At 42.2% G+C, this 21,243-nt stretch overlaps 1 protein-coding gene across 3 annotated transcripts in view; it reads right to left on the bottom strand.

The window, feature by feature from the left end:
- The window catches only part of LOC122554545 (adhesion G-protein coupled receptor D2-like), a 292,263-nt gene extending 273,664 nt beyond the window's left edge, over nucleotides 1-18,599 (bottom strand). For 2 of the 3 annotated variants that reach the window (XM_043699743.1, XM_043699745.1), the window contains exons 1-5: nucleotides 18,275-18,370; nucleotides 17,708-17,884; nucleotides 17,576-17,603; nucleotides 17,239-17,472; nucleotides 3,934-4,575 (exon numbers count right to left, since the gene is read on the bottom strand). In XM_043699743.1, coding sequence (XP_043555678.1) covers nucleotides 3,934-4,575; nucleotides 17,239-17,472; nucleotides 17,576-17,603; nucleotides 17,708-17,746 — 943 coding nt within the window. In that variant the 5' untranslated portion in view covers nucleotides 17,747-17,884; nucleotides 18,275-18,370. Of the gene's footprint in view, nucleotides 1-3,933; nucleotides 4,576-17,238; nucleotides 17,473-17,575; nucleotides 17,604-17,707; nucleotides 17,885-18,274; nucleotides 18,371-18,544 lie in introns of those variants that run through there. The other variant, XM_043699744.1, reaches the window with a different exon arrangement.
- Nucleotides 18,600-21,243: the final 2,644 nt, after the last annotated feature.

The following is a 21,243-nucleotide window of genomic DNA, read 5'->3' as shown; positions in this document are numbered from 1 at the left end:
TAACACTGGACTATTGTAGGAGAGTGTGACAGTGATGCTGGACTACTGTCAGAGCAGAGTGACTGCGATACTGGACAACTGTAGGGGCACAGTGACAGTGGTAATGGACTATTGTAGGAGCAGAGTGATGGTGATGCTCTACTACTATCGAAGCAGAGTGATAGTGATTCTGGACTACTGCAGGAGCAGAGTGACAGTGATACTGGACTACTGTAGAGGCAGAGTGACAGCGATACTGGAGTGCTGTAGGGGCAGAGTGACAGTGATAATGGACCACAGTAGGAGCAGAGTGATGGTGATGCTGGAAGACTGCAGGAGCAGAGTGACAGCGATACTGGCCTACCGAAGAAGCAGAGAGACAGCGATTCTGGTCTACTGAAGGAGCAGAGTTACAGTGATACTGGACTACTGTAGGAGCACAGTGACAGTGATACTGGACTACTGTAGGAGCAGAGTGATGGTGATGCTGGATGATTGTAGGAGCAGAGTGACGGTGATGCTGGATGACTGTCTGAGCAGAGTTACAGTGATGCTGGACTGATATAGAAGCAGAATGAAAGTGATTCTGGACTACTGTAGGAGCAGAGTGACAGTGATACTGGACAACTACAGGAGCAGAGTGACAGTGATACTGGACAACTACAGGAGCAGAGTGACAGTGATACTGGACAACTGTAGGAGCAGAGTGACAGTGATACTGGACTACTGTCGGAGCATCGTGACAGTGATGCTGGACTACTGTAGGAGCAGAGTGACAATGATGCTGAACTACTGTAGGAGCAGAGTGACAGTGGTAGTGGACTTCTGTAGAAGCAGAGTGACAGTGATACTGGATTATTGTAGGAGCAGAGTGACAGTGATGCTGAACTACTGTAGGAACAGAGTGACAGTGATACTGGACAACTGTAGGAACACAGTGACAGTGATATTGGATTATTGTTGGAGCAGAGTTACAGTGGTGCTGGACCACTGTAGGAACAGAGTGACAGTGATGCTGGTATACTGTAGGAACACAGTGACAGTGATACTGGACTACTACAGGAACAGAGTGACAATGATACGGGACTATTGTTGGAGCAGAGTGACAGTGATGCTGGACTATTGTAGGAGCAGAGTGACAGTGATGCTGGACTACTGTAGGAACACAGTGACAGTGATTCTGGATTATTGTAGGAGCAGAGTGACAGTGATGCTGGACTACTGTAGGAACACAGTGACAGTGATACTGGACTATTGTAGGAGCAGAGTGACAGTGATGCTGGAATACTGTAGGAGCACAGTGAGAGTGATACTGGACTATTGTAGGAGCAGAGTGACAGTGATGCTGGACTACTGTAGGAACACAGTGACAGTGATGCTGGAATACTGTAGGAGCACAGTGACAGTGATACTGGACTATTGTAGGAGCAGAGTGAAAGTGATGCTGGAATACTGTAGGAGCACAGTGAGAGTGATACTGGACTACTGTAGGAGTCGATGGTTATGATACCGGATTATCACTGAAGACGTTGTGGATAATGAGAATCCACTCAGCAGCAAGTTATTGTGGGTCTTATCACCTGATGCAAGAGCTGTTGAAGCAGTGAGCCTTCCACTGCACACAGCCAGAGGCAATGAACAGTCATCTAAGCCTTACCATGAGTTTCTTTTAATTACCCAAAGGAGATACCTCTAAACTCACTGGATTACATGCCATTTTGAAAACTAATGGCTTGTGTCTCTTAGTATGTTTTCTGTCAAGTACATATTTAACATTTGCCTATGGTGATCATGTATTTTCCTGCCCTAACTGCCCATACTCCTAATTATAAGGCCCTCTATACGAAGGAGTAGTGCTGGTAACTGCCTAAATCGACAAGTGGACATATTCTGCAGCACGAATGCAGTATGTCTCATGTGTAACTTACCTGGTGCATCTGCATTAGTGCCAGGGTCCCACTGTGCTCAGATGTGGGTAACTGACTTATGTGGAGCTAAATGACAGAACAAAACTGCTCCTGACTTGCTTTTAAACTGATTGTTCTGATTATGCACTGTACATGTCCCTGTTAGAGAGATTCTGCTCACAATAGATCCATTGTGTCTCAGTAGAAAGCAATGGGAAGGCATGCACTCTCAGATCCCTCCCTCATCTCTAGCTGCAATCATTTTGGATTTCTGCTGTGCAATATTTGCATCAAAGACATGAACAATCAAAAATACAAAACTAACATGTGCAATTCGATTTCCCCAAGCACTATTTTCTTATCATGAAATGTACTCTTCCAATCCTGAGAGCAAACTTTCTTTGGAATGAAAGCACTGACAAATAAAAGCATCCCTTTTTTTATGGGATCAAGTGTCTGTGCAGTGGTTTCATTCCTGACTATGCTTTTTTGTACCACTGGGGAGCAGTCCTCTCCATTATTCCGGCTTTCCTGATATCTCCATGCAACTTCACACAATGGCAAGCATTTAAATGATGAAAATGTGGAAAAGCATTACATTATTTGAAAACCATTATTTGGCTCAAATAATATCAATTCACACACTTTCACTTTCACCTTAAAGGGAAAAACACATTTTTAAAAAGAAGCAAGATTTACTCCATTCACGTTAATAGGAGTTTTAGAATTTTAGAAATCACATTATCTCTCACAGCTCTGATCCTATTTATATCCAGCAAGTTTTCAGATTAATTCAATGAATGTGGAAATATTCCAAGTGCACCAATGGGTTTTTGTGGTGCAGTGGTAGTGTCCCTAGCTCTGGCCTGGAAGGCCTGTGTTCAAGTCCTACCTTCTCTGGAGGTGTGTCATAACATATCTGAACAAGTTATAGAGTCATACAGCACGGAAACAGACCCTTCGGTCCAATCAGTCCACGCTGACCATAATCCCAGACTAACCTAGTCCCACCTGCCTGCACTTGGCCCATATCCCTCCAAACCTTTCCTATTGATGAACTTATCCAAATGTATTTTAAACACTGTCACTGTACCTGCACCCATCACTTTCTCTGGCAGTGCATTCCACATACGAGCCACCCACAGTGTAAAAAACAAAAACCTTTGATTTTCACCTTATCTGTGATCCTCATGATTTTATAAACCTCTGTAAGGTCACCCCAGATTATTTTGCTAATTACGGGTGTCATTAGATTATAAACCTCAAGAAGGTCACCTCTCAACCTCCCAAGCTATAGTGAAAAAAGTCCCAGCCTTTCCAGTCTATTTTTATATCTCAAACCCTCCATTCTCTGCAACATCATGGTAAACCTTTTCTGAACCCTCTCCAGTTTCATAATATCCTTCGTATAAACGGGTGACAAGAACTGCACACAGTACTCCAGATGAGTACACCAGTGTCCTGTCTAACCTCAACATGCCGTCCCAACTGCCATACTCAAAAGGGCTCAGCAATGAAGGTAAGTGCATTCTTAACCACCCTGTCTACCCATGACACAACTTTCAAAGAACTATGCACTTGAACCCTTAGGTCTCTCTTTTTGACAACGTTACCCCGAGCCCTACCATTAATTTTTACATCCTGTTCTTGTTTGTATTCCCGAAATGTTATACTTCACATTTATCCAAACTCAACTCCATCTGCCACTTCCTTACAAGTGCACCGTGGCTTCAGTTCCTGGTCTGTTCCTTCCCAATAATTCAATAACTCTTAAGGAATGTTTTCTAATTCTGCAGTCACATTTGAAAACCCTTCATTAAATAAGGGAAAGCTAATTAAATGATCGAGATCCTGGCTCTGCCCCCACCCCAGGAGCAGCGAACCTGCCCATTGGAATTAACCCATTAACCTTCTACGATGAAATACTTTGTAACTGTTTAAAACTTAAATGCTATCACTTTTATTGTGCACCAAACAGCCTCTGCCTTTTAAAGGAAAAAAATGCAGTCCCACAAATAGAAAAGAGACATCTTTTTGGACAAATTACCTTTACACTGTGAAAATCCCTCATGGACCTGCACCGACGTTTCAATTTCAAAGCTGGAAATATTCCATTGGAAGAACAATCCCAGTGAAATGACCAAACAATCTTCCACTAAAGCTCGAATCTCGTCAGTGTTCAATACACGGTCCCAAATGTGGAGCTGGGTAATATTCCCGACGAAAGATTCATCCTTCTTAAATGATCCCCCAAAGGTGTCTTGCTCTTGGCCAACGATGAACACGCCGCCCGCTCCGATGTCATCTGCGATGTAAAGCTGCTCCCCGGATGAAATGACAGCCCCATCGGCTGCGATGGCCCAATCCCCGCCCTGGCGGGCCCAACTCACACAGAGATGGTGCCAGCGACCATTATTGTCAACCGCCTGTGAGTAAGGGCTGTGCACACCATGGACGAGCAGCGCAAGCTGAATGTGCTGCCCCCGGACAATGTTCGCGCGGAGCTGGAACTCGTTGATAAATGAAGGCACTGAATAGGAGAAGACCGTGGAAACTCCCACATAAGTTGAATCGAACTGCACTTGAGCGCAAACGGTGACCGAATGCAACTGAGGGAACTGCTTCAGAAGCTTGGCATATTTGGTGTCAGTTCGGCCGGAAAAGGTCAGAATGTGTGAACCAAAAGTACCTAAACAGATGGAGATAAATAATGACTGTGCTGTGGTGTTTTACTCATCCCCAGTGGGTCTTATCCAAACATTTCTTCCATTTTCTAGGTTTAACTCGAATGCAAGTGAACTGAAATAGCAATAATCTTTTTTTCCAGAGGTTGTGTCAGATTAAATTCATTTATACTTCATGTGTTGTCAACCGTTTTGTCTCAGGTTGAACTGACTTGAAATTCTCTTGTATCCAATGATGTGTAGTGAAGTACTCTTTAAAGTACTTACTGCACAACAATGGTATGTGGTATTCTGACTTTATAATGTCATGAGAGTGGGGGAAAATAATTGGATTTAAATGGCTAATGACAGCAACAACAATTTAAAGAGAGAGGAAATAATCCTAAATTAATTGACCCAAGATTAATATTTGACAGTGCACTGAAATAAATGGCTTTCTGTAAAGATTTGTTTCATCCTTAGGTAAACTGTCGAGCTCATCAAAAGGAAACACAATTGAGTAACATATAAAGAGTATTGAAAACACAGTACTTAAATTGACAGGGATTCATGGAGAATCAAATATTATCAAGCTCATATTAATTACATTATATAGCAAGTGATATATATATATTTGATAAAAGCTCTGTCGATAATAGATTTTTCAGCGTGAAACTTTCGATCAACAACATTCATGAAAGGGCACTTAATGCTGTCATGTTACAATCTCATGTAAGTTATTGATAAACACTTTGAATTACTTCAACAGAATAGCCCCCCGCTCCCTAAAAGAGTAGCACATACACGTATGAAGTTAAAGAACACTAAGAGTTTCTATGTGAACTTCACTGGCCTCGACCTAAATAACAAGTCAGATTCTACCCCACTCACAATTTCAGCTTAAGGGCTCTACATTTGAGGAATTGCAAGATACTTCACACACTGCCTTCCCCAAATAAAACCATACAGTTATAGACTGGCTACAGCAGAGAAAGAGGCCACTCAACTTGACCATGTTTATGCAAAAGCAACTTAATTACTCATCCCTTCCCCATAGTCAGGCAAAGTATTTCTCTTCAGGGGTTTAACCAATTCTGTATCTGAAGTCGCCACATTTTCAGACAGTGTATTCTTGATCTAACCACATGCTAGGTTATAAAATTCTACCTCGTGCTGCCATTGCTTCTTTTGACTTTCATCTTGAATCAATACCCCAGGTTCTCCACTCTTATATCAATAGGAATTGGTTATCACTATCCAGCTGTCCAAACTCGGCATGATTTTCAACAGTTGTCAAATTTCTGCTCAACACTCTCTTCTCTAAAGGACAACACCTGCTGTTCCAATCTACCCACAAAACTGAAGCATCTCATCCTTGCAAATGTCCTCATCAATCTTTTTTAGCACCCTTTAGAAAGTTTTCATACTTTTCCTAAAGTATGGTGCTTCGTGGACAAGGATAAAATAGAAAATTATTTCCAGAACATATCGGAAATGCTGCTCGAGTAGCCAGCAATGAGAACATGGTGATACTAATTCAGAATAACTAGCTGTCTTCCTTTAATTTTACCTCACTATATCTTGATCTCTGAGCTCACAGCAGAAACTAGTAACTCAAAGCAATTAGAATTCACATCTACATTGTGGAGTCAAGTTATTTTTCAATAATTGATCATTTTGACTTGACTAAGCAAGTGAGGAATTAAATTGTATTCTGATTTCTTAATTGTAGTTAATGCAGGTCACTTTTGCACCAGGTGACTGACTCAGATTGTCACCCGACCTTTGGAATGGTGGGGAGCCTAACTATAATTATTTTCATAACAAAAGACAAGAACTTGAAACTTACAAATTTAAATGAGCAAGCTTACATACTTTCACATCATTAAATCCTTATCAAGTAGCTGACATTGCCATCATCAGAGGATAGGTGAAACACTATTGTGCAGAGGATAATAGTTATGTTCTACATTAGACTAGATTTAATTTGAAGTGTTTGAGAGAGAGAGAAACAGAGAGAGACAGAGACAGAAGTAGCCACATTTTGCTAAATGTGTTCTTTAAATTTGAATTTAATTCTGTCATAATCACAAAACTAATTGCACATTGTATAATCCTTTTTGGTCTTTATTACTCAAGACCCTGTGTCAAATATACACTGGACTCTACACATTGATTGTCATTATGCACTGTATCTTAGACACACTCTATATACTTTGAAGTACTACTCTCCTGTGTAGCCTTCTGTATTGCCTTTATATTGTAAAGTGTTAAGGTTATATGCAACTTTACCATTCGTTCTTTTAAAAAAGTGAATTCTTCCCCAAGTACCAAAGGCCACTAGTCAAAAATCTGCCCGGCAGATGCCCCTAAAAACAAATAATCACTGATAAGGTATTTGGTTTAATGAGGAACTCTCATCAAATTATTAAACCTGAGACATTGAGTTCAGGGTGTCAGTCTTGAGGATATGATAGCGTAAATCATCCTTTCCTGAACTACTGAGTAAAGAATATATTTTAAAATGACCTAATCCCGTTGTAAGAAATAGTAAAAAGAACAGAAGCAAATCATAGTCAAGAAGAGAGTCTTATGAAGAATTTACATCTCAGGGAACCAATCAGGAACGGGTAAGAACTGACATTACAAGAAGGTGACTTCACTTTTAAAAGAAACCAATCTGGAATTGGGAACATGAACAAGTTTTGACAACAGAACAATTTGGACACTTTTCATCCCCTTGAAGCCAGTTGGAGTTTAGGATGTCTCCAATCCTGCCCAGGGTGTCGTGAGTAGCCAAGGATTCTTAATGATGCACTGTGCATAAACAAAAGTAAAGGTGAAACCCCCCAAGAAAGCTGTAGAAACTCAGGAGTTCTGGCAGCATCTATGGAGGGGGAAACAGAGTTAAGGTTGAGTCCAGAATGTTTCAAAACATTCTGAATAAAAGCAGTATTCTACTTTTATTAGACAGAATGAAAATGTGTCAACATAACATAGGAAGAAACATAGGAAATTGAGATCCAATGTTTCTTTATGAATAAATTAAGTTAATTGCCTTATTAAATACCCATTCTTTTGTACTGGTTTTGACAAACTTCATAAATTCTGTGAAACTTGTAATAGTGTACTTGCACCTGGGTTAAGTGCTGTGACTAAGCAGGACTAGTAACCTTTAGATTGGCTCTCCCAACTCAGTCGATAGGTCTTAGGTCTTACAATTAAAAGTGAAGAAAACTCCAAGATCTTACAAAATTGGCATCCAAATCTGGGACAAGATTTGTGCATAAACCAAGAGGGCTGAAATAAGTTTCAAGGATGTGGGAGGCATTGAGTGGCTCCTGACGTTTAGTTCTTGCAGGGAAACCACTGTGAAAGGGAGCAGCAGATTAAACTGACCCAATACAAAATACACATAATGTTGCATGAAGGTAAAGTCTTTGGGAGTAACAAGGGACAGTAAAGCCCTCCTGGAGAGGTGCAATGTAGTTTGTTTTGTAGTAGTTATTTTTGTCTGAAAATTGATGGATGAGAAAAAGGAGAACACTTTAGTGCTGATAAGTTCCAGAAAAAGTGGGAGATATGGAATTTGTAATTGAGTGTGCTGTTTGAGGCTATTTATCTATGTATTCAGGATAGGGTACAGCAAAGAGTTAAAAGCTGCATGTGTGTTTCAGCTGACTAGGTTTGCGACTATAAATGTTTTTTGTGTACAGAGTGAAAAACAGAGAAATGAAGTAAATGTTAAAGTTAAGGATGGCAGTTAAAGTTGGATGTAATTCACAGTAAATTTTCTCCATGTTCAAAAGAATGGTAAAAATCTTGTGTTTGAGTTTGGTACGTTTCAATTGTGTGTTTTATTGGAGTGTTCTGTTTAATTTTGTGTAAGCCATTAGTCATTGTGTCACTGACAGAGGAATGATATAATGGATGTTGAGGAGTTCAAATAAAGTTGTTCTTCCAAGAACAACAGAAATAGGAGGCTAGGCAAGGGCTGGCTGTGGCTGGGAGGGGGGGCCGTGTCAGACAATAATGGCACTCAATACAATGTTTCGTTTATTCATTTATAGGATGAGGCCATTGCTGGCTCAGCTGGCAATTATTGTCCAGCCCTCATAGCTCCTGAGGAGGTGGTGGTTAACTACTTTCTTGAACCACTGCAGTCCATTTGGTGCAGGTACACTACAACGCTGTTAGGAAATGTCTCATAACTGGGCAGACAGGTCCAAGACAGATGGTGGTGTGGCTGACACTCCATGAGGACAAGATCATTGAAGAGACCGGGAGAGGACATAGATCACTCATGTGGGGCTGCTAAGAACTCCATATCAAGGCAGCCCAGTAAGCTTCATTGTGTTGCTGGCCCTTTTCATCACTCAACCAATATAGATGCTCAAGTATCTACTTGTATTTCACAACAAAACGGTCTCTCTTTCCTTTGACAGCCACCAGTGGCATCCACGTACTATTCACCACAGAGGGGCTAGCCCCTCAGCCCATCAGCTCCTCCTCCAACTGGGACGGAGAAGCCACAGATCCCTTAGAGAATAAATTGTCTTCTCCTGCTCCCTCCACTAGCTCAGAGACTTTCACCTCAATGAGTTCAGTCTCCAGATTAGACTCAAGAGCACACCCTGGTGAGTACCTCACTAACACATCTCCACAGCAAGTCAAGGAAGTAATACTCAAGTTCACTGACACTCAGAGGACTTCTGACCTGCTCAGAGCCAAGGAAGACACAGCCGTCAATAGTGCAGTAATTAAAATTGGAGTTGTGAATGATTGAGTGTTATAAGTGTGCCAATCATCTTTGAAGCTTGTTTGCATTTTTTAGTTCTCAGATGTAGCATCTTCCATCGAGTTATTTTGAATATTATGTGCCATATATTTGGCAGATTTTTTGTGGTATATTAGAAAAGAGGCTTGAGATATGGGGAGAAAGTGAGGACTGCAGATGCTGGAGATCAGAATCAACAAGTGTGGTGCTGGAGAAGCACAGCCAGTCAGGCAGCATCCGAGGAGCAGGAAAATTGACATTTTGGGCATAAGCCCTTCATCAGGAATGGGATTACGTCCAAAACATCAACTCTTCTGCTCCTCGGATGCTGCTTGACCTGCTGTGCTTCTCCAGCACCACTCTTTTCGACTTGAGATATGGGGAGTTGTTTGCAGCATAACTCATGAGATAACGTATTCAATACATTTCCTTTAGAGATTTTACTGCTCTAATTCAGAACCAGTACCTTCTCCTTCATTTCTAATACTGTTCCATCTCCACCAAGACCATTTTATCAACCTGCCGATTGAAATATTAGATTCAGCTACACCCTATCGTGCACAATAAAATATTAAGCATGAGTTTCATGCTTACGCTTAATAAACATAAAAAAATTCACGAAATAAAGGTCATCTATTTAAAGTTGCATTTCAAAGCAAGATGTAAAATTGGCCTTTGAAAAGTGCACATTGAAGCTAAGCTACAGAAAACTATTGACTCTCTAACTGCTGTTTGCAGATTGTTCGATTTCAACAATCCTAATGCCTAAAGGATGACAATTTCCTAACTACATTGCCCAATTGCACATTGTTTTGTAAGTTCTAATTTAATCGTGATCACAACACACTTTCAAACTTAGTTCTTTTTGGGAAAGAACATAAAGACTTATGCCAAGTCTGAGGTAAATGAGAACTCAGACAATGTTATAGCTAGTTTTTTTTAAATCAATCCAGCATTACACTTTGGTTGAAACAGTTTTTTCTTGTTTCATTCAACCAGTAAAGTTGTTTTACGTGCACATCAAGCTGCATTTAACAAATTATGGGTATCTTCTGGAATGCCAACTGTAGCCACTCATAACACAGATATATTAAACAACAGGGAAGAAAATGGTCAATCCTCCTGAGATAACGAAAATGAAGGGGATATTTAACACGTGTTCAAAATGGAGGAGTTGATAAGTTGAAACTGTTTCTGCTGGCAGGAAGGTCAGAAACTAAAGGGACACATATTTCAGAGAATTGGCAAAAGATCTAGGAGAAAAATGAGGACTATGATCTGGAACATACCTCCATGAAAGGTAGCAGAAACAATTGGATAGATGCCTGAAAGAAAACATTTGCTGGACAATTGGGGAGTGGGACTGATTGCCTTAATATTTATGAACATATGAAATATGAACACAAGTAGACCATCTGGCCTCTTTAAATTCCTTAGGTGTTTCAAATTCCACATCGTATTTACTCTCAATAACTACTGATTCCTACACCCAAAAGAATTTATCTACCTTGATTTAAAAATATTCAATGACTGCACCTCCGCCACCTTCTGAGGCAGAGTTCCAACACTGCTCAAACCTTAAAGAGGAAAAGAATACTCCTCACCTCTGTCCTGAAAATTCACTTTGCAGGTCATGGATGTCAATGGCTGGACCAGCATTTACTGCCCATCCCTAGTTGCCCTTGAGAAGGTGATGGTCAGCTGATCTCTTGAACTGTTTCAGATCATGTACTGGAGGTAGATCCACTCTGCTGTTAGAGAGGGATTTCCACCATTTTGATCCAATCAAACTGAAGGGTTGGTGATATATTTCCAAGCCAGGATGGTGAGTGGCTGGTTGGGGAACTTGCAGTTGGTGGTGTTTCCACTTTTGAAACGGTGAATCTAGTTCTCAACTGACCCACAAGAAGAAACACCACTCCCAGATCCATCTTGTAAAGACCATTCTAGATATTATACACAAGAACTCCAACAAAATGTTTAAACACGATTTCCCTTTAACAAAACAATGCTGACTCTATCACCTTGAGGTTTTTCGATGTGCCCAGCTACAATATCTTTAATGATCAATTCTAACACTTGCTCCACAAATACAATCAGGAAATTTCGCGCCAAAAACCTCTATACACCAACGTGACAGACCATGAATGGACAAGCACATGAGAACGAGCCTTCAACATCAAACAACAGCATACCAAGAAAAAGAAAAAAACTATTCCTACAAGAAAAACTGGATAAGCTCACACAAAAGAATAACACAGACAATTCCGAAGCTTGGATTAAAAACCCATCAGACCGACCAATAACAAACATGGAAAAAGCTGTCCTAGTAAGAGGGATGAACTATAACTACAGAGATGCGGACCAAAAGGACTTCTTAGCAGCATGAGAATCAAGCCTGAAAGACAACGGACTCACAGAAGAAACCCAGCAGGCCATCAGACAGACATCTTCCTGATGAAGGGCTTTTGCCCAAAACGTCGATTCTCCTGCTCCTCAGATGCTGCCTGACCTGTTGTGCTTTTCCAGCACCACACTCTAGACTCTAATCTCCAGCATCTGTAGTCCTCACCTTTGCCATCAGACAGAGAGCTGAACCAACACGAAGCAGGAAGAAGGACGGGAACACCCTCAATACACAGGAAAGGAAAGCCCTAGAAGGACTCTGAAAAGACAGAAAAGTTGTAATCCAAACCTGCAAAAACTACGAGCAGCAGAAAAAAGATTCCTGGACAGCATATTCAAGAAGAACAGGTACCCGATAAACACAGTCCGCCAATTCTTAAACAACAAACCCAAACAAGTAGACACCACATGCCATAAACTGCAGCCACACCTACCATATCACACATCAAAGACATCTCAGAGATGACTACCAGACTACTCTGGCCCCTTGGCATCAGGGTAGCCCATTAACCTACCAACACACAGAAACAACTACTGATGAACCTAAAGGACCCTATACCAACAACCAGCAAAACACATGTCATTTACAAAATACCCTGCAAGGACTGTAACAAATACTACATTGGACAGACAGGGAGTAAACTAGCCACCAGGATACACGAACACCAACTAGCCACCAAAAGACATGGCCCACTTTCACTAGTATCCTCACACATAGACAAAGAAGGACATCACTTCGACTGGGACAACACATCCATCTTTGGACAGGCTGAACAGAGACATTCCTAAAGCCCTGGCATTCAAACTGGAACTCCATCAATAAACAACTCGATTTGGACCCCATTTACCAACCTCAGAGAAAAAGAACCGGAAATTTTATCACCCACCGTAACAAACCAAGACACAAAAATAGAAAGCAGGACAGAACACCAGTTCTTCAGCGGAGGCTTACTGATGATGTTACCTAGCATGGTGACAAAGTATCTGAAAATAAACCGACCAACTCAGCTCAGTGAGCAAACTTACAACCTCAGGTATCAAGCTAATCAGCCTATGTTTCCTGTCTCCCTCCTCTCATTAATAAAAGGTTTATTTTTGCTATTTTCTCGTTCAATGGTGCTTTAGCAGAATCGAAGGATTTCAGAAAATGTACACAATTGAACCTGCTACCTAATTACAAAATTCTTTTGTGGCTCTATGGCGGAGTCCATCTGAACTCAAGACTTGTCAGTCCATAGCTCTATCAGTTGACTTAGTACCAGTTCCTTTATGATTGTATTTCACTATGTTTCTCTAGCTCACCCACCTCCTGATTTATAACTACTACTGGAATGCTTTTTGTCTCCTCTTCAGTGAACACAAAAGCAAAGATTAGTTTGTTTCATCTGCCATTTCCTTGTTATCTATTATTAACTCTGTATGCTCATGCCCTAGAGAATCAGTGTTCACTTAAATAAAACAAAGGTCTGTGGATGATGATGATCTGAGAGAAAAAACAGAAGTTGCTAGAGAAATTCAGCAGGTCTGGCAGCATCTGTGCAGAGAGAAACAGAATTAATGTTTCAAGTCCAGTGATGCTTCTTCAGAAATGGTTGACTCTAGTTAAATGGAAATCTTAATTCTGTTTCTCTCTGTACAAATGCTGCCAGACCTGCTGAGTTCCTCCAGCAATTTGTTTTTGCACTCACTTTACTCACTTTTCCTCCCTTCCTAAATCCCTGAAGAAAGTCTTGCTTTCAATTTTGGCATTCCTATCCAGTATTCACTCAGACTCTGATTTCTTCCTTAAGATTGACTTATTAGTCATTCTTTGCTGTTTTGTTTAATATTCTGACAATCATCTGCCCTGCACCTCTTTGATAGGGCTGGTGCAAGCATGCTAGGCCAAATGGCCTCCTTCCCTGTTCAACATGCTAAACAAACCTGATTATTAGAAACACAACTTGGTACTCATCTCAGCAGCTTTTGATTGCAAGAACAAAATCCAAACATTTTAACTCTCAAACTTGTAGGATCAAATGCCTGTCCCCTTACGTAACGTTATTTGACAACATCCTCATCAGGAGTCTTTTATCATAGAATCCCTACAGTGTGGAAACAGGCCAACAAGTCCACACTGACCATCCAAAGAGTATCCCACCTGACCCATTCCCCTACATTTCCCATAATTAATGCCCCTAAACTACACATCCCTGAATACTATGGGAAATTTAGCATGGCCAATTCACCTAATCGGCACATCTTTGGACTACGGAAGGAACCGGAGCACCCAGAGGAATCCCATGCAAATACTGGGGCAATGTGCAAACTCCACACACCGAGTTGCCTGAGGCTGGAAGTGAACCCATGTCCCTGGCGCTGTGAGGCAGCAGTGCTAACCACTGAGCCACCACACTGCCTGTCTTGAGACACAGACTAGGATATTGTGGTAGTAGTGGGGGGAAACCATTTGACAACTGGAGAACCTCTTATGCTGCTTTCTCTGGAAGACCCAATGCAATTACATGGTCACCAGGCATGTTCCTGGTCAGCACTGGGCCTCCTGTCAGATTATCACTCCAGTCAAGTGTAGGTATTGTGGCAGGTTCCCATTGTCAGCAATGTCACCAGGAGCTCCATGTCTGATCACTGTACCCGACAGTCAGGGGAGCAGGCTGGAACTGGAATTCACCAGTTAGTTTTGAAATGCACAATTTGTATGCAAGGTCACAGGGGTGGCTTTCATTGGCCTCCCCATTTCTGATGCTAGTTCACATGATCACCCACCAATCAACAGGGTGTATTGGGCAGCCTTTGGGAGCCAAGGAGACCAATATTAAGTCATGATAATGGGCCATCATTAAATTCCAGTGGGCTCAGGATAATTGATGCTTGTTAAAATCTTGTGAAAATGTGTTGCTGGAAAAGCGCAGCAGGTCAGGCAGCATCCAAGGAACAGGAGAATCGACGTTTCGGGCATAAGCCCTTCTTCAGGAATGAGGAATGAAGAAGGGCTTATGCCTGAAACGTCGATTCTCCTGTTCCTTGGATGCTGCCTGACCTGCTGCGCTTTTCCAGCAACACATTTTCAGCTCTGATCTCCAGCATCTGCAGCCCTCACTTTCTCCTTGAAAATCTTGTGAAGCCAAGAATGAGGCAGAAATTCTGTGCACCACGTTACAAGAAAGCATTGAGCAAGGGAAAGCAAAGCAAGCCCCATCATTTCCACCTGCTATCTCCAGAGGGGATAGAAGGCAACCAGGTGGTGTGCTGTACTTGGATTTCCAGAAGGTGTTCAACAAGGTACTAAGCCCACAATGTTGGAGGTAGGGTATTGGCATGGATAGAGAGTTGGCTATTGGGCAGGAGGCAGCGAATGGGGACAAGAGCTTACTTTTTCAGCTTGGTGACCTGTGGGGTTCCACAGGGATCAGTGCTGAGATCGTAAAGTTTACAATATGCAGCCATTCCTCCGTAACCGTGAGGGTTCCATTCCTGGGAACCCCCACAAATGGTGAGATTTGCAAGTGCAGAACTCGTTTAAAAGTAAGTTAAAAAAATGTTAAAAATCATGGATATGAAGTTTAGCCTGCAAATGTTGAATTTTGTTGGCACATATTTTTGGTGTAGATAAGCAAGTTTGTGATTCATTAATGACTTGGTGGAAGGAAGTGAATGTATTGTAGCCAAATTTTCAGAAAACTTAAAAGGTAGGTGGAAGGGCAGGTTGCAAGAGGGATACAGTTTACAAAGAGATATTGATAGGTTACGTAAGTTGCTAACAAGTTGGCAAATGGAGTATAATGTATAAAAATGTGAAGTTGTTCATTTTGCAAGGGAGAGCAAAAAAAATTGAGTTTATTTAATTGGAGAAAATCTGCAGAAAGCTGCAACACAAAGGGACTTGGGGAAACTTGTGCATTAAACACAGAAGGTTAGCACACAGGTGCAGCAGGCAATCGGGAAGGCTTGTGGAATGTTGGCCCTTCTGTCAAGGAGTTTGAAGTATAAGAGTAGGGAAGTCTTACTGCAACTGCACGAGGTGCTGGTGAGACCACATCTGGAGCACTGTGAACACTTTTGGTCCCCTTATTTAAGGAAAGATATTATTTCATCACAGGCAGTTCAGAAAAGGTTCACTAATATGAATACCAGTAAGGAGGGGTTGTCTGGTGTGCAAAGCTTAAAAAGTTGGAACTCTACTCACTGGAGTTTAGAAGAATGAGAGGTGATCTCATTGAAACCTATAGGATGTTTAAGGGGCTTGACAGGGTAAATGCTGAATGAATGCTTACGCTCATGGGAAAGTCTATGACAAAAGGGCATTGTCTCAAAATTAAGGACTGTCAATTTAAGACTGAGGTGAGGCATAATTTCTCACCTCAGAGGGTTGAATGTCTTTGAAACTCCTGTCACAGAGAGCTTTGAGGCGGAGTCCTTGTGTATATTTAAGATTGACATAGACAGCCCTCTGATCAGTAGAAGAATCAAGGGTTATGGGGAAAAGGCAGGAAAGTGAAGATGAGGAGTGTTGCATCATCCATGACCCTTTTGAATGGTGGGGGCAGTCTCAAGGAGTCAAACAGCCTCCTCTTATTCCTATTTCTTCTGCTCAGTGTTCAGTTATGCCATGTGATATCATTTTTGTCCACAGATGATTCACTGTACCCGTACAAAGCCTAATCATAATCTGTAATTAATCAAAATTCAGGAGCAGCACGGTGACTCAGTGGTTAGCACTGGTGCCTCATAGCACCAGGGTCCGAGGTTTGATCCCAGCCTCAGGCGAATGTGTGGAGTTTGCACATTCTCCTCCTTGTCTGCGTGGGTTTCCTCCCACAGTCCAAAGATGTGCAGGTCAGGTGAACTGGCCATGCTAAATTGCCTATAGTCTAAGGTGCATTAGTCAGAGGGAAATGGGTCTGGGTGGGTTACTCTTGGAGGGTCCATACTGTAGGGAATCTAATCTAAATACTTTCCTTTTTCTAGTCACCCACTCTACATTTTAACAGCTCCATGAAAAATCGTTTCCAAACTCCAGGCTTGATTGAAGTTTCTTAACCCAAATCTGGCATTCCTTCTGTTTACGACCCATATTAAATCTATACAATCTATATTAAATCTGCACTGTCTATATTAATTTACATATACATCATCTTAGCTTTCGCGGTATTAGTAAGACCTAAAACAGGACAAGCCTGGATCGCTTATCATTACAGACAACAAATCCTGCAACATGTATTGCTCCAAAACGTTAGGTGTTATCCCAGGTTAAAGACGATATGTAAATGTAAGATGCTTTTCTTAAAAGAAAAAGTAGGATTTGAACTTGTCAGCATTCAACCCGACTGAATTTTTAGGAACTCCACTGGAGGTAAAACCGACTACATTTTATTGCGTGATATTCAAAAGGGATGAAAATATTGATTCGGACATTTGTATCTTATAAAGTCATAGGATCCTGCATGAATTGGGAATTGATCGTTAAAAAAAAACTGGGCAAGTAAAATGAACCGTAAGGTCTCACCAGGGCCTCCCTCCTTTATTTTAGCACCAATCCACAAGGCTTTCGTCACCCTCATCGACTGCATGAAGCTGGTCATTTTCTGGTTATCTTCAGCTGTGCTGACAGCAGCCAGAAATCCAAATCTCTGGCGGCACCACCTCCCTGCTCGTGCCCAGGGCAGCTCCTCGGCCACATAGTCATAATAGTGATTCCGGTAAAGGAAACAGCTCCGATCCTGTAATAACAGCGGGGAGTCTGGAAGGGAGGGGAGAGCGGGATGGCGACACAACACACGCTGGTTATCGATTGTTAACTGGTCAGTTTCAAATGTTGGGTTGAGATTCTGAAATATACCGACCTGCGAGTATGCCACCGACACAGAATAACTGTGGATTAAAACAAAAACAGAAACAGATAGAAAATGACAGTTGGAATTTAAAGAATAGTAATCTTGGTATGTACCAGATCTATAAAAATCGTTGACACTTACCAGGAACTCCGAGAGTGGAAGTATCACTCTGAACTGCATACTCCTATGGGAGGTTAACAGAACTAGGTCGAAACTCTGTCCTTGTGATCAACCGACTTCAACATTGAATGGGGACTGTGGCGCTTTAAAAAGCTGAAGCGATGAACATCAGCTCGGAATCCCATTGTATCCCCAGACCTTTGGCATCAACGAATAGGCAATTACTTTTCAATTTGTCTGCTGTGTCATACTGGTATATGCAGCGCACTGTGGCAATTTTCTACCAAAACGCATCTATCCCGTCGCAATTTAATCTGCAAACGCATCCACACCACTTCCAAAAAGTTACACCAGGAATCTATTTGGTATTTACTTATCACATTCCAACTTGTGTCATTGGAGAAAATTAACAATTTAACATCATCGGGAAACGCATTCGTTGTAAACTCTTAAAGCCCTGACTCTACACATAACCAGCGGGCTCGACGAAAGCTAATGTTTGAGCCATTCCAAAGTTGGCATTAATTTTTTTTTGAACATGAGACGCATGCAAAGGGTGATTGGGTACCGTGTTGCCCCATCTCCTACCAGAGTAATACCGATCCGCAAGCCAGAAGGAAGCCCGGGCCATTGGTCATTTCCCTGACAATGAGCTGCTGCTCTCGATGCTCCTCGGTCTCTGTCCCCCCCCCCCCCCGTCTGGTTTCTCCGCACGCTTCCCTTTCACCGGGTCACATCTCCTTTCTCCAAACGCTGCTTTTCAGTTTCAAGCCGTGCGCTCTGGCAGCAGAATTGCAGGAACGGGAGACGGGGGAAAGCATTGGCATTTGGAAACTTCTCTCCCAGGTGTTAATTTACCGTGACTCCATACTTGGGGTCGTGGGGTCCCCGTTCTCATAAAGTGCCGTTCTAGGGAATAATGCAATCGGGAAATAAAGGCTCCATGCATCCCGCCAGCACGACAGCCTATCCAGGTAGCACTGCTGGAGATTGACAGGGACATGAACCTATCAAGAGCGCGTACAGGAGATCGAAAGAAACCCGTTAGTTTTGAAGAGCGGGTTTCAGGTTGTAGCTTGGATTTATGAGGCGAATGTAGATAGTTATTTGGCCAGGAATAAGCGTAGGATGTGGGTTCTGTACATCGAGATGGTTTTTAATAGGATTCTAATCGCTAACAAAAACCGAAAACACCGAAAATATTTAACCAGGTTAGGCGAGGAGTGGAGAGAAAAGGAGTTAAGATTTCAGATCAATGATTCTTCCTATCAAGAAAAAAAAGTTAATGATGGAGCAGTTTTCAAATCAGTTAAAGAGGAGCGGGAAACGGAGAGGGAAGGAAGGGGTTGGTGAGCAAGGGGAATGTCATGGCACTAGAAACAAGACCTGAAAATGATAACAGCACCGACTCTCTGGAATAGAAATGGGAGCAGCGCCTACAGTGTGAAATAGTTCAAGTCTGTACTGCTGAGAATGGGAGACTCTAAGCTGTGTCCCGTCCCTATCGCGCCCTGAGCTTGCATTGAACCAGTATTGTTTGAGGAAAGAAGGGGTCAGCAATGGGAACGGGGATGAGAATTAAAATGACAAGCGACCAGAAGTTGAAAACGGCTGGTGTGGAAGTTGGCATCATCAGAATAGACATAATGGAGATGAAGAAAGAGGGAGGATGGGTACAAACCTCAGAGGAAGAGGGTCACGTGGAGTGCGATAGATATGACAATGACAGATAACATGCATACAGCAGTTATGATGTAACAGCCCACTTCTGGAAAAAGGAATGGAGACAACAAAGAGATTTTCCAGTTTGATACAAGAGATGGAATCACCACCGATAAATCATTGTTACACCAGGGGAAAAACAGTGGGGGAGTGTGATAATGTGGTGGATTGAAACAAAGAACTTCCAGGAATAGGCATGCATAGCTAGTACTCATTTGAGTTCCCATAGCAACACCTTTTATTTAGAGGAATTAAGGAGAGTCAAAGTTCAAATGTAAGAACAATTTCGGGGGGGGGGGGGGGGGGGGAGGGGTTGTTGGAGGACTAGATTCAATGAAGAGCAGAAGGCCCACAAGGGATGGAGTTGTGGACAAACTGGATGTTCAGAACGAACAGGAAAGTGTTAGAGCTAGGACATTGCAAACTGATGAAGTGGCAGAGGGTATTGGGGGAGTTATTGGTGCAGGCGAGAGGACAAGGGGAGAAATGTGAAAATAAGAATATTAGTTTATGGGTGGAACAGATTGAGACAATGAGTCTGCTGGGGCAGTGCTGATTATGAGATTGTTAAGAGGTAGAAATGAGTTTTTTGGGGAGAGCAGTGACACTGGCAGTTCAGAGACAATCAAATTAAATACATTGTAGGGAAAATTTCCAGTGGATGTGAATGGCATCTGAGATGGTGTGAGAAAATATGACTTGATGTTTGGGAGAGAGATTGTGGTCCAAGGGGATGTAAGAAGTGGAATTACCAGATAAAGTTCCATTTGGCAAAATATATCACTGCTCCTGATAGACTTTGCAACAATGTTGTTGAGATATTATAAAGCGATTAACAACTCAGAGACTTAACACTTGCAACACTGGTTCATGCATACAATTTCACTGGTTTTGAGCTCAGGTTTCAGGCAATTAGAGTCATAGAGATGTACAGCATAGAAACAGACCCTTCAGTCCAACCCGTCCATGCCGACCAGATATCCCAACCCAATCTAGTCCAACCTGCCAGCACCCAGCCCATAACCCTCCAAACCCTTCCTATTTATAAACCCATCCAAATGCCTCTTTGTTTTAAAAAATTCTCAAGGTCAGGTTCGTAGGAGAGTAGTCTGACACAGAACAAACGACCAAGAGGCGAGTCTGCTAGAATATGGGCATTTTATTCCCCGCAGCGTCGCCACAACCAACGGGTCTGGCTTATACTCACTCTACATGTTACCGGAACTGGGAGCCGTCAGTTCTCGTAGAGCGGTTGCCAACAACCCACGCTCGGCGGTTAAACGTAACCCCGGAGCAGACTCACCGAACTGGAGACTTTTCCAGCTGATATACTCTTTTCCAGATATAAACATTCATGTGAACAGCAGAGCAAGGCTAAAAAACACATTCCATTCTGGTTACATACAGATAAGAAGATTCACACGGGGAGGTGTGTAATAAGATTCACACGGGACTAAGCAACACCTCCATTCCGGTTAGATTCACACATGTATTGGGACATAATTTTTAACCGTTTCACCACACTCTTAAATGTTGCAATTGTACCAGCATCCACCACTTTCTCTGGCAGCTCATTCCATGCACATACCTTCCTCTGCGAGAAAAAGTTGCCCCTTAGGTCTCTTTTATCTTTCCCCTCTCACCCTAAACCAATGCCCTCTAGTTTTGGACTCCCGCACCCAAGGGAAAGACTTTGTCTATTTATCCTATCCATGCCCCTCATAATTTTGTAAACCTCTATAAGGTCACCCCTTCGCCTCCAATGCTCCAGGGAAAACAGCCCCAGCCTGTTCAGCCTCTCCTCATAGCTTAAATCCTCCAACCCTGGCAGCATC

The sequence above is a fragment of the Chiloscyllium plagiosum genome, chromosome 11 (genome assembly GCF_004010195.1).
Source record: "Chiloscyllium plagiosum isolate BGI_BamShark_2017 chromosome 11, ASM401019v2, whole genome shotgun sequence".
Classification (NCBI taxonomy): domain Eukaryota; kingdom Metazoa; phylum Chordata; class Chondrichthyes; order Orectolobiformes; family Hemiscylliidae; genus Chiloscyllium; species Chiloscyllium plagiosum.
This window is presented reverse-complemented; position numbering and strand designations above follow the sequence as displayed.